Source organism: Embiotoca jacksoni, unplaced genomic scaffold (genome assembly GCF_022577435.1).
Source record: "Embiotoca jacksoni isolate LCO1_2020_lvr unplaced genomic scaffold, fEmbJac1.0.p SCAF_5, whole genome shotgun sequence".
NCBI classification, from domain to species: Eukaryota; Metazoa; Chordata; class Actinopteri; family Embiotocidae; genus Embiotoca; species Embiotoca jacksoni.
This window is the reverse complement of record NW_027185403.1, coordinates 2,975,652-2,989,612: the sequence shown is the minus strand read 5'-3', so window position 1 is coordinate 2,989,612 and position 13,961 is coordinate 2,975,652. Positions and strand designations below refer to the sequence as shown.

The 13,961-nt window shown below is 40.1% G+C and overlaps 1 protein-coding gene across 1 annotated transcript in view; it reads right to left on the bottom strand.

The window, feature by feature from the left end:
* The window catches only part of slit3 (slit homolog 3 (Drosophila)), a 251,176-nt gene that overhangs the window by 31,122 nt on the left and 206,093 nt on the right, over window positions 1-13,961 (bottom strand). The window contains exons 19-27 of the mRNA XM_069171083.1: window positions 12,428-12,591; window positions 8,928-9,060; window positions 6,473-6,541; window positions 6,260-6,331; window positions 4,656-4,727; window positions 1,702-1,773; window positions 1,521-1,603; window positions 1,314-1,394; window positions 228-352 (exon numbers count right to left, since the gene is read on the bottom strand). Of these exons, the coding sequence (XP_069027184.1) occupies window positions 228-352; window positions 1,314-1,394; window positions 1,521-1,603; window positions 1,702-1,773; window positions 4,656-4,727; window positions 6,260-6,331; window positions 6,473-6,541; window positions 8,928-9,060; window positions 12,428-12,591 (871 nt within the window). The remainder of the gene's footprint in view (window positions 1-227; window positions 353-1,313; window positions 1,395-1,520; window positions 1,604-1,701; window positions 1,774-4,655; window positions 4,728-6,259; window positions 6,332-6,472; window positions 6,542-8,927; window positions 9,061-12,427; window positions 12,592-13,961) is intronic.

The window sequence follows — 13,961 nt, the reverse complement described above, 5'->3', positions numbered from 1 at the left end:
ATAAATCAATAAAAGAACTAATGTAAATGTCCATGGGACCGTAACAGAGAATACGTGAGAGTTTGGTCAAACTTACACATTGCAGTACTCACTGACTAAAAAGAAATTAAGCATAAAATAATTTTTCAAACTTCTAAGAACTAAAAGTTTGCACAGATCAGCTTGTCACCTCCAGCAACTTTCTTCTACTTAGAAGTCTCTCGCTGTGCTGCTGTCTAATATCTCACCTTGAATCCATATGGACAGGTGCAGTGGTAGGATCCAGCGGCATCAGAGACACAGGTCCCGTTGTTTTGGCAGGGTGCTGACAGGCAGGGGGCGCACTTTGACATCAGGCTGATATCAACTGGACCTATAATAAGAAGACAGAGAGGGAGCAAAGGAAAGTGTCAGAGGCAAAGACCTACACGTTTAGGTCTACTGTGTTTAAAGGCGCACCCACCGACTTCATTTAATGGATGGTGTGCTGGGAAAAAACCTCACAGGATCAGAAAAGTAAGTGCTTAGGAGAGCAATAAATGTGATTTGTTTCAGAGACCAGGTCATACAGAGGCAAGAGGAAGAGGAGATCTGATTCAGTGTGATGATGTGAGGCACCTCTATACCTCAATAAGAGTTTGCTGTCAGTAGCTGGTAGTTACAGCCCACTTTATCAGGTTTTGTGTGGAAAAACGTGATTTTTTTCAATTTTTCAAACCCACATGCACAGCACAAACAATTAGTGTGTCGTTTTAATCTTTGTGCTGAAAAATGCTTTTTAAGAAGACTTTTTTTGTGTGTGCGTAAAAAGTCCCCATCTCAATTATTTTACCTTGATAGCAGTGGACCATGGAGGAACAAATGTACTCTGTTCGGTGAATAGATCTTTACCTTCTTAACTTTGAACCAACAGTATTACCGTGATTATTAGCCTCAATTCAAGCCTCATTCAAGCTCCTGCTAAACAAGTTCAGACAATGCTGCTGAAGCCTAGCACTGCCTTATAAATCTCTCTGTATTTAACAGGATACAAAGCTTTTAAATCTGGTGTCTGCACTGGCCAGATGAATCCATACTGACCATTGGTGAAATAAAACTAAGAGGAAGAATATTTTTTGCCTGAAACCAAACCTTGAGTAAGAAATAAATTGCACAAATGGGGAGGTTTATGATTTGCAGACAGCCTAAAAAGTTACATGGAATACTTGCACCTGAATATGGTCTGAGTTCTGTGATTAAAACTGGTGAAGATTGACATGTAAGGACAAACACTAGTACAGACTGTAGGAGATGATGGCACGACAACAAAACTGAAAGAAGAGGCGCGTACTTACCTTTACACTGAAATCTGTTGAGCGGAGTGGTGAGTAGCAGTCTGTCAGCCATGTCAGGAGGTCCAGTACAACGAGCAATACCTAAAACCACAGTTTATCAATACACAGCATATACTCAGCCATTTCCCTCACACTGAATATCAGACGCTTTTGAACGCAGACACTACATTTTGGTTTCTTTAATAGTCCTTGACTGTGATTTCTTACCAGGTTCTTTAAAGCCGGCCTTGACCCACTGGGACAACCAGCGCAGGTCACAGTTACAGTACAAGGGGTTGGCGCCGAGAGCCCTACACACAAGTAATAGCATACGACAATACATTTTGACTCCTTAGATACACACAATCAGAAGTGCACCGACAAACAAGAGACATGAGGCTGTACGTACAGGTGGGAAAGAGACGTGAGGTGGTTGAACGCTCCTTCTGGGATAGTTGAAAGGTCGTTACCATGGAGAGTCCTGGAGAAGAGAAACAGAGAGTGTGCACGAATATTAATCACAAAACAGTGACCTTGTTACAAATTTTAAAAAGTCCGTTTTTGACCCCTGTGCATGTTAGTGTGTAATCTATTCATTTGATTAGGGACTCTGTGTTTCTTTCCACTTTTTGTAGCAAAAAGGGGAAATGCGAAACAACTTTTGACTTCAGTACAGGATGCTACAACCTAATACTGCTACCTCTTCATGTATACACTCATATTATGACTAATGCTGCCACGATTACTTTTACTACTCCTGCACTTGTATTGCCACAGCTGCGAGTATAAACTGACTCGTGTACATTTTGATCAAAATGTTGAAGCTGCATTTCAGGCTTAGCCGATGGGTCACTAGTTTCACAATGAATATCAAAGGAGACCAACTGCATCATATCCATCACGTCAGATCTAAACAAAAGAGACTGTCCAGCTGTCTAATACTCGATCTGGAGCAACGTAATCCGCAAGTCTAACCCTGGCTAGCTGCATGCTAAATTATTTAAATTTATTTGTGGTTTCTCAGCTGCAGACACACCATCATCCCCTTCTATAATGGAAAATAAATTAAATATTTATGAAAGAATAACACAACATAAACAGAAAGCTTATTTTCATTGTTGGGCAATAAAGCTGGTTCTGGTCTCTGAGTGGAATATAAACTGTCTCATATGGTCATCTAGGAGACTGCAGAGTGTGTGTATGTGTGTGTGTGTGTGTGTGCGTGTGCGTGTGCGTGTGCGTGTGTGTGTGTGTGTGTGTGTGTGTTTATATGAAACAGCTTTATGTCACAGAAACAAACTGTAGGCTGTCATGTGCATTGTTATGGGCATGTGCACTTGTTTTGAGCCTTTGGGTTTTCATGCACATGTTTGTGCGTGTGGATGTATGTCTGTGTGTCTGAAACTTTTGTCTCGAAGGAGCTCGGAGACGGCAGAGTGTGTGTGTCCTTTGTGTCGATCCATTTGAGTGTATTGCCTGCTGGATAAAAGTTCACATTCCATTAGAGCGAGGGGCGGTGGCAGGGGACGGCTATCAAACCACCGCTACTGGAAAAACTGTGTGTGTGTATAAATCAGTGTGTGTGTTTTCTGTTCTCACAAATTTGTGTTTGCGCCCTTTACTTAATGCCTTTAAGTGTTTGTGTGCATCTGTGTATGTGTATGTGTATGTGTGTGTGTGTGTGTGTGTGTGTGTGTGTGTGTGTGTGTGTGTGTGTGTGTGTGTGTTGAGTGCATCTATGTATGGTGGTCTAACAGCCCCCACGCAGGACTGGCCCTGAGGGGGTTGTGGGTAATGAGGAAGTGACAGTGATGGCTGCCTGGCAACCAGTTGCTATGCGGGGGCAGAGAGGGATCAATCCCTACGGCAACATCAACTAAAATGAAAGGAAGAAAGGAGGGAAGAATAAAAAAGTGATCACTAAACTTCTGCAAGGTGAAAAAGGCAGAAAACAAAGCCGACTCCTCAGAGAGGGAAACACTGACCTCTCCTTTCTGAGCAAACAACGGTGGCCAACGTTTAGAAGATATATCTATATAGAGTATTACACCGTAAAAGAATCAGATCTCTGATCATTATTTAGGGTTTATGTTGAAAGTTTGTGTAAAATTCTTTTAAACTTTGAACCAACAATCAAAAGAATTAATTCATTGTTTTACAGGTGCAACAGAGGTTATGGAGTAGGCTATGACAGCGACTAACGCAACACGCAGACAGAGTTTTGTAATTTCTCTCTGGCAGAAGGGGGAGACAAAATCTTTGCACTGCAGGTTTTAACATTTTCTGATTTATGACCCAGAAACATTTAGACATGGCAGAAAGTCCAATTTATCGTACCCTTTTCAAAGTAGTGGTCAGTGAAGCAAAAAAGGAAAGTAGCAGCCTTGTTTTTGTGTTAATGGGCAGTGCAGTCTTGCTTTTGAGAGCCGTCGGCTCTAGCAATTATAAAAGCTTCAAGTTGTTTGCCTTTTTATTAGCAACCAATTTATTAAACAGAAAATAGTTCAGTTGTGGTTTATCAGGCTGTGCTGTAAAGACTGCTGGAAAAAACGCTATAGTTTTTAATTTCTGAAATATAATTTTCTGTTCATCATTGGAATAATCTTATTCACCTCCATTATATTGGGATAGATGAGCAAATCTCAGGGGGGATATTAGGAAACACGTGGTATAAATTTAAATTGCTCTTTCATCCCAGATTCACAGATACATCGATAATAATGACTTAAAATGTAAAATGCTACATATAGCTCATGTAATAATCAATACATTCTGCTGTTACTAAGAGACGAGAGTGCCAATCTGTACTTCTGTGTTCACATTTTTGTCTCTACCGCATATCCAATTATATGTTCGTGTTAATGTGTGTGCAGCTGCTTGTATGTGTGTGAGAGGATGGTCAGACAGCGTGTGTGTGGGTTTAGGAGACAGAGGGTGGACAACCAAATGGATGACTGAGAGAAACGGAGGCTGAAGGTCGATTCATCAAACACAACATTGGGCGGAGAGAGAGAGAAAAGGAGGAGAGGATGGATGGGGGAGAGAGAGAGGGAGAGACACGAGGCGAGAGAGAGAGAGAGAGAGAGAGAGAGAGAGAGAGAGAGAGAGAGAGAGAGAGAGAGAGAGAGGCCAGAGGATGCAGATGGAGAGGGGGCATTAAAGACATGAGAGATATTCTAGTATCCTGAAACAACAAATGGCTGACTGACTGTGACTCATTTTCAGACTGAGTCCTGACATGACACTCAGCCTGAAATCAGGGGGAGTAATTAAACTTTGATTTTGCTCAGCCATAAAACAAGCAAAGGGGAGTGTTGAATATTGAATCCACTGCAGCTCTTGAGGATGGAGTTTGCTACTCACAGCAGGCGAAGTGACTTGAGCCCGTCAAAGGCACGGACGGGGATGCAGCGAATCTGGTTATAACTCAGGATGCTGGAAGACAAAGGACACATATAAAGGTCACAAGACTTGATCTCTACATCAGGATGCTGTTTTTCACAACGATGTTTCTTGGATATCCTAATTTCAGATTTTTATCTCTTGACTTTCAGAGCACATCGCTGGTTGCATAAAAATGAATATATGAAGGACGGAGTGGATAATGACAGAAAGAAGAGGGAGGACACGAAGGGTGACAGAGCAGATTTAGTTTTACTAAAACAAGTTGAGAACCTGCGGCCACAGTAGGTTAGACGAGGGGAAATTAACGAGGGACACATTTAAAAAGAAGTCTAAAAAATAGATAACGGTGAAGAAAAAAACTGCCAAGGGCAAAGCTGACTCCCACACCAGAAACATTTGTTCTATTAAAACTGCAAACGAACCAAAAATTAAGTTTTGCAATGAATGACAGAAAGAGACAAAAGTTGAAGGAAATAATTATAATCTTTGCCAAATCATTAAGTCGATCTATTCAGGATATTATTATCATTTAAACATAATTTATCATAGATCCTGATAGAGATCTTAATGTAAGATTATTAAGAAAATAGTGGCCAAAATAGCAGCCAAGACCACTGGTTCTTAGCATGATGCTCAAAGGACCCAATTACAGAGTGTCAAGAGGCCTAAAAATCAATCTCATCTCTTCAGGTTCAGAAGTGGCATAAAGGTTTGAGAAAGGTTCCAAACACCCAATAAATGAGCAGTGAATACTGGAAAATCTGATGTGGAAACACATCTCTACCTCTACTTCTAACTCTTGGCAAGGTGTGCTAAAGTAAGGCATTTAACACAAAAAGTGTTCCAGGGATGCTGTCTGGGGGCTGACAGTAGAAATCTGTGGTTGCACAGGGCAGGTCTCAGGCATAAATCAGTGTAACTACATGAAATATGAAACAGGGCGTTGCTGGAAAAGAGCAAATGTGCTCAGTCAACTTTGTCTGAACACACAAAATCCATAACGATGGTGTAAAATTCATGTAATACGCCACATAAGCTAAAAGTAAAAAGAGAGAGAGTCAAACTTATAATCATGTCTGCGAAAAAAGTGGAAAATTGAGGTAGGAGAAGAGCTACAGCAGAATATAATTCAACAAATTCCTTAAGCAAGTGGCAGAGAAGAGGAAGGACAGTATTTGGTATATTAAGACATGATTAGGATGAGAGAACAAAAATATATTAGAAGAAAATACAACAGGAGCCTGAATTAAAAGAGGAGAGTGTGGGGAGAAAGACTGAAGTGGAAAAGCTGGAAAGAGAGACTTTAATAAGAAAGTAAGAAAGAGACACAGTGAGGATGACAATCCAGATGAGAAATGGGAGAGAAAAGAAGATGCATGAAAATATGAAGAAAGATGGAGGACAGAAGATAGGGTGATTAATCAAAATTAAGAATAGAAGACACTGATTTATCTTTTGGTTGGTCACCTTATACACAATAACACAACTCATGTACGACATCAAGCCATGGGCGGACATATGTTTATGCATGACGAGGTGCATGTGTTGCCACGGGAACTCACAGCGTGGCCAGTTGAGTCATGTTGTTGAAGGTGTACGGGGCCAATGTGCTGATGCTGTTGTTGCTCAGGTCCCTGTGTAGATACAAACATACAGTGAATGCACTGACAGACAGATGCACGTACAGAACATGCGTGCACCCATATTGGTTCTTTAAACTGCACAAGGACTTGGCAAATGTGTATTCTGTTCAAGGTTATGTGAGTGGTACATACACCAGCGACAGCTGCTTCAGGGCTACCAGCTCCTTGGGCACAGATGTCAGCATATTACCCTCCAGGTAACTGCAAGGAAACACACATAGTTGATATATATATGGATTACATCTACACAAGTATAGGCCTATTGGGGGGAATAAATGTCAGTACAACACATAAAAGTTTTGGTTTTGAACCTTCTGTCACAGAAGAGTGTAAAGGACAGAGGACATGAAGGGCAGATGAGAGGAGTTTGGGCTATATGTTGGCAATAAAAGTTCTAAGCAGTAGTGCCTCAAATCTATACATGACAATTTAATTTACCAGAGTAATGGCGCATCATTGATGTATATATATTTTACATTAAGGGGTGTGTTATGTGAATGTGAGCAGCGGCAAACTCAACAGAGTAATAAGCAAAAGAACATTTGGGCATTTTGCTTTTTACAAGAGTTCGATGAGAAGATGAAACTTGCATGTCTGTTTGTTCAGTATATTGCTCAAACAGGGAGGCAGTTAGCTTAGTCTAAATTTGTAATTGGCTGCATTCATTGGTACTTTATTCCAAAGTGTTATGGATTTGCATCACCCATAGTCTGACCACTGGGGGCAGATTAAGTGTTTTTTTAGAGGACATTTAGACATGTGGTGCCAACCCCGGGATTAGCATTAGCATTACCATTGTCATTTTGACCTTTTTGGATCATGTACAGATAAAAAAAAAAAAACAATTACAGAAATACATGAAAAAAAAAAGAAAAAAAAAAAAGCAAACTTTATAAGAGTCGGTGCACATATTCCAAAACCTCTGAAAGTCAAGTGAGCTGTTTCCACTTGTTTGGAGTGGTATCAACCGTCTCGTCTAACTCACAGCAAAACAGTGTTTTCTTTCCAAAATTAAGAATTATTTCTGTAAACAAACTTTAAAGTTGAACATGCGTAAACATACATAAAATATCCACCTGCTGCTCTTTCTTTCTTTGTTTCTGAGGCAACATAACAAACACATACACTCAAGCACGCATGTACACACATATTTTATGATTCGTTGGTCTCTGTTTCCCTCTCTCTCTCTCAGGTCATAAGTAGGTCATGCGGACAGTATGATGGAGTGTCTCCTTCAGCCTGATCAATACCTAATCACTGTTATTGACCCTGAAGACAAGGCCTATTTCACAGCTAGAGGGGTTTCTGTGTGTGTGTGTGTGTGTGTGTGTGTGTGTGTGTGTGTGTGTGTGTGTGTGTGTGTGTGTGTGTGTGTGTGCGTGTGTGCGTGTGGTTGTATGTGCGTGTGTGGAATAATTCACCTTTACCACGACAGATTTGGTTCCTACTTTATTCTAAATTTCTTAATCTTAATTAACATTGTTTTACCCTTGTTTTATCCCACATCAATTCTAACAATTACTATCATTATAGACGTTTCCTTTATTGGTCTCTTTCTTTATTACAAGGATTCCTCAAAGGCTTAAAATCAATGACAAATACAAAGCAATGAACAGCATTTAGCAGCGGTAATATGCAGGGAAATTATAAAGCAAAAATGTTATGAATAAACAATTTTAGATATACAAATATTTTGTTAATTTTTGGTTCTTTGGCAATCTAAAATTTACATCTGATTATTATGGGCCAAAGCTTGAAAAACCTTCATTGTTCTGGTAAAGCATTTAAATGTAAACAAAAAGAAGCTTTTACTTCTCTCTGGATATCTTTATCAATATAACATAACAAATATTTTCAAAGGAAATTTTAAATTTTTTTTTTGGGGAAAATAACCCGCTATGGTATTCCCTCATAACTGTTCTGGCTGTATAATATATTACTGAGCGGCGTAGATAGTTTTACATATTTGGGTCATTTATAGATGTATGACATCATCATCCAAAGAAACACAGACAGTAAACACACAAGTACCTGCAGCACTCACTTGACCACAAACCCACCGAGTCACAGAAAGGACACGTGTGTGTGTGTGTGTGTGTGTGTGTGTGTGTGTGTGTGTGTGTGTGTGTGTGTGTGTGTGTGTGTGTGTGTGTGTGTGTGTGTGTGTGTGTGTGTGTTGTGGGTGTAGGTGTAGGTGTAGGTTCGTGTATTCACCAAATGATTTGCTAGTTCCTGAGGCAGCAGAGGGCAAACTGCTGCATCAATATTGCACTGCAGCAAAGTGTGACGGTGTGTGTGTGTGTGTGTGTGTGTGTGTGTGTGTGTGTGTGTGTGTGTGTGTGTGTGTGTGTGTGTGTGTGTGCGTGTGTGAGTGGTTGTGACTTTGCATGTTTTTGGAGAGTATGCAGTGACAGAAATGCCCATTTTTGTTTGTGTGCATGTACACTTCTGCTGGTATGCTCATCGAATTTTGTGTCTGTACTTTTGCATACGCACATCCTTGTGTTTGAGTGTGTGTGTGTGTGTGTGTGTGTGTGTGTGTGTGTGTGTGTGTGTGTGTGTTACGGTGCGTGAATGCTTGACTCACAGCTCGGTGGCGTCCTTGGGAATGCCCTTGGGCAGAGAGTGCAGCCCTCTGTTGCTGCATCGCACCACGCCGTCTGAGCACGTGCAGACGTCGGGACAACCAGACGCAGGAAGACAACCATTATCCTCAGCACCTGGAGAGAGAGGGGGATGAGAGAGAGTGGGATATTAGAGAGAGACAAAGAAAAAGGAGGAGACGGAAGAGTGGGATAAAGACAAGGACAGAGAAAAAGACCAAGAGAAGACAAAATATAGATGGAGCGAAGGAAGATGGATTGAAAAAAGTTGGAGCAAAGGATCGAGAGAAAAGAGGAAATAAAGAGGGAAAAAGGGAGGCTAGAGATAAAGCCCGAAGTGTGGCACTTGGTCAGTTTCATTCAACTCTGCACTCAGCACTTTTTAAGAGTAGTTTATAATCCATATAAAATGGCCAGAGGCTGCTAAAATCAGCTGCACTGATGTCTTTCAGCATCTGGCTCAGGACCTGCAGGTAGGTTGCAGTGATTTTAAATGTCCTCAGATGATTCTGGAAAAACACTGAGCAGATGTTGATGGGATGGCCTGTGACAACTTTAAAAAGCCGAGTAATTACAGCAACCAAATGAATGCTGACACAACATCTGTACTCAGTTGTAGCTACGACCTGCGTGGTTTGGTCATATTAAGATGTGAATGACCTTCAATTCAGACGTTTTCACATTGAGTAATTCTGTTTATATTGCATAATATCATACTTTATCTGAAAATGTAAATCTTTCCCAGGAAAATTCTTTCACTTGTTTTTTTGTTATGTCCCTTTAAGGAGCAGAATAATTACAACGTGAACAAATGGTTTTAATGGAGACTTTTTTGTCTACTGTCAAAACAGTACTTGTAAAAAATGTTTGATTAAACTGCCGTAATGTTGTACTTAAGTTGTGGATGTGCCGCTACGCTCCACGCACACGGCAGGGACAAGGAAACATCTGAGTGATTGTAATCATCGTAACACTCAGAGATAAGAAGGATCAGGGACTGAAGTCGAATGTTGTTCTTGGCTTAAAACATCTTCCATTTCCTTGATTGACACGCAAACTCAAATGCAATGCTTTAATCTAGTGATGCAGTGCGTGTAAACATTTGAACTGTGGTCCCAAATGTAAAACAAGCCGAGTTAAAACCATAATGAAGGATAATGAAGACCCGACACAGAGCCAATCATAACACAACTGCAATTTGAGTTTGTGTGTATGTGAGAAAAAGGAATAGGAAAAGGAAAGGCTTAATTTATACTCCTATATTTGAGCACTTTGTCATGTGTTTGGGTCTGCTTTTCAATTTGTGCTGATTTAATACTTACACGTATCTAAGTGTTTGAACATGCTGACTTTGGTGCACCTTTCGTTTTTTAAATGGCTCCTCATGTCCTATGGCCATATTCTCAGTCAAGTTGTAGTTTTCTAATTGCACTAATGGCAAATCGGTGCTTGTGTGCCCGTGAGTGGAGCAGTGCATGCATGTGTGTGTATGTGTGTGTGTCTAATCTGATGTGTGTGAGTCCACAGGGAGGTGTAGCCATGGGCTGACTCACTCTACAGTTGGCTGATTGAACTAACATCTAAATGTGTGCTAAATATCTTCTCACAAATTCAATTAACTTTACCTTTCCCCCGGCTGCCTCTGGACACCTTAACAGCCATTTTACTCAACTAAAAATAGACTGGACATGGGACCTTGGTTGTGTGTGTGTGTGTGTGTGTGTGTGTGTGTGTGTGTGTGTGTGTGTGTGTGTGTGTGTGTGTGTGTGTGTGTCCCTTTCTTTCGGTTCCTTTGAGAGCCAGTTTGAGATTTACACCCTTCAGAGTCTGGACATTTGAGCATAACCCAGAGGTTATGTTTGATAGTTTGTTTGTCCGACTGTCAGCAGTCAAACCTTCGTGAACTGATGGGCCTTGAGCCAAAGAACGATCGATATGAAGTTGGTGATGATCTAAATCTTTGATTTCCACCATCTGAGTCTCACTTTGCAATACAAATAATTAATGCAGTCAAACTACAGATCCTCAAAGTTAAAAACTAATAATTAATGTACATTTTGCATGAAGGATTTTCTGTAGTTTATATTTATAGGTGAGTTTACCTTCAGTTCTTTTCGTTAACACTTTTGTAACAATTGCAAGGATATTACAGCCTGAGTGTTATATGAAACTGAGTGAGTTTGTGTGTAGATTTCTGTGTACATGTGTGTGCGCAAGATGATGCAAGAATTAATATCAAGATCGGATACCATCTTAGACTTTCCTTACTTAAGCCAACCCAGCTAACTACTTTCCAAACTCATTTTCAGTAAGTGGTTGCAGCAGAGCTACAGGAAATTAGAAAAGTGTAATGGATTAAAAAAGAAAAAGAAAAAAAGGGATGGAACAAGAGGTCGAACGAGATAGAAAGAGAGCAAAAGTGAGATCGGATAAAGTGGAAAAGCTATGAGGAAAGAAAAAAAGGGTAGGGGGGATAAAGACAAATGTAATAGACAGGAAAGCCAGACCACACTTTGTCTATGGCGTCAAAGTTGGCGGCGAAGCCAATGAGCTAAGTCGCTCGAGGCAGGCATCGTCGTGGTAACAGCAACACCACTGTAAAAACCACAAGCTGATGTCATCTACGGCTGCTGTTTGCCAGTAGTTACTGATCACTCTGTCCTCACAATACCCCACGGAGGATGTGTGTGTGTGTGTGTGTGTGTGTGTGTGTGAGTGTGTATCTGGCCTGTCTGACATGATAGAAGCTCTTGAGATGAATATCTGGCAGTGCTGTTGAATCCTGACCACTGGTCTTTTCCTGCACAAACCATAAAACCTGACATACTCCAGTCAAAATATCAATGAAATCCCCGAGAACAATTCCTCCTCTTTTGTTGTTGCAGATGGAGATTTAGTCCAATAGCAGATATAAATAATATTCTCTGTTGACCTTTAATGCTCCACTGCAGCAGGAAATCCCATACAAGTTTCATTAGAGTAATTTGAAGTGTTATTTTCTGTCCTCCCATGATCAAGCTTCATACCTCCCAAAAGACTTTATTAAAAGTTATGCTGGGCATTATTACCACATAGAACACTTTTCCTTGTGGAAATTTCCTCTGAAAGGTCTGTCTTAAAAAAATGCAGAATGCACTCAGCTGTTGGGATGAGTAAACATGATGCAAGGACAAATCTAATTCACCTTTCAATCATTTGACTCCTGCTCTTATCTGCGCAGGACACATGGCTGCTGACTGACACGTGTCATTTGTTTCAGGTTTAAGGCTGTGCCGTTTTTGTTTTCCTGACACACCGGTGTGATTGTAAATGCTGCCTGCACATCCTGTGGAGCTCAGTAGACAAAAAGATCAACACCAAGAATTACGCCGTTAGTTCTCTTTATGAGCAAATATTATTATTTCCAATTATGTTAAATGTTTAATGGAGCCAAAGAGAAAACAAATATTTAGCCTCTTGTAACAGCAGAAAAAAAGAGACTAACCGTCGCATGTGAAGTCTGGGGCAGCGACGTCCTGGATGGGAATCTCCTTCAGGAAGGCTGGCCTTTGACAGCGAGGGTTTCCACTAACCACCCTGGTCTTCTTCAGCCACTGACCCAGCCAGGTCAAGTGACAGTCACACACGTACGGGTTGGACAGAAGGTTACTGTGGAAGTAATAAGGGACAGACACAGAGAGACAAAGAAGGAAATAATCAACTCAGAGCCAATGCAAAAGAAAAGAAACAAACAATGGAAATTGTCTTAAAAATGTTGCTGCACAATTTTAGTTACATGACACTTATATATATATAGAATATGATAAATTAATAATGGCAAAATGATGTACCATACCTATTTTCCTTGAATATTTACTTGAATTTTACAGGTAGAACCCAAATTCTGTCTCTAACTGCAAAATCAAAATTTTAAAACATTTGATTCTGTTTTTATTATTAGACTTTTATTTATATATCACAGAAACGTGTCATTTGTTGTTTTATTTTGTCTGTTAGTGTTTAACAGCCAATCAAAGAAGACAAAAGAGTTTATTGAATTTATAGTTTTTGTAATGAAAAAGAGCAGATTTGCACAATGCAGTGCACCAAAATTGACCAGAAAAGAAGGCACACAATGCAAAAGAGACAGATTATAGTTACTTATGTTAGAAGCTATTCAGAGTAATAATAATGCTGGTAATTTGTATGGTACAATGTACAATGCAAACAACACAGACACAACAGTTTTTGGTCAGTAATTCACTTGAATAAATTGAGATGGAAGACAAAGAGAGGCAGGGGGACAGGGGAAGGGAAAGAAAAGGTTATCAGTTATTTTTTATTCATTTAAAAGTACAAAGGAGATAGAGACTGAAAAAGACAAAAGTGGCAGAGGGAGGAATTGTGAAAGAGAGAAAGAAAAGAGAAAAGGTTATCTTCTCATTTTATTCATTTTTGATCACCTCTTACTGCATTTTGTTGCTTTTGTAACACAGCTCATGTAATATTTATGCTGAGCCATATTTAAACTGAAAAGGGTGGAAGGAGGCATCAGCGGGACGTAAAAGACAGACAGTATAGTTCAGTTAAAGCTGCTCCAGCTGTTGTAAGCCTTGTAACGCATCGAAACCACAGATGGACAGAAAGATCAAGAGTATTTTTTCTGTTGCTGTATCCTTATTAATATGATAGAAGTTCATTTTAACTCTGGTTCAGCTTGAACAAATGTTTTAGAATAAAACAAAAGAAATAAATAAATGAATAAAGCCTGGAAGTGATCTCCCTTTTACATGCAACATTGAAACAACTTAACGTTTCCATGTTGCAGGTAAACCCTCCGATTGTGTTAGGGCCCCTGATATTTTCTTTTCAGCTCACTGCCAGTGTTTAAGGGCGCTTTCACGTACAATTAATTTGTACTGTGCCCGAGTACGATTGTCCCCAGTCCCAACACCCTATAGCTGGCCAGCCTCCACATCACATTAATGTTCTGTACCCGAGTACACTTATGTTATTATCTACACAGCAGTGATATGCAC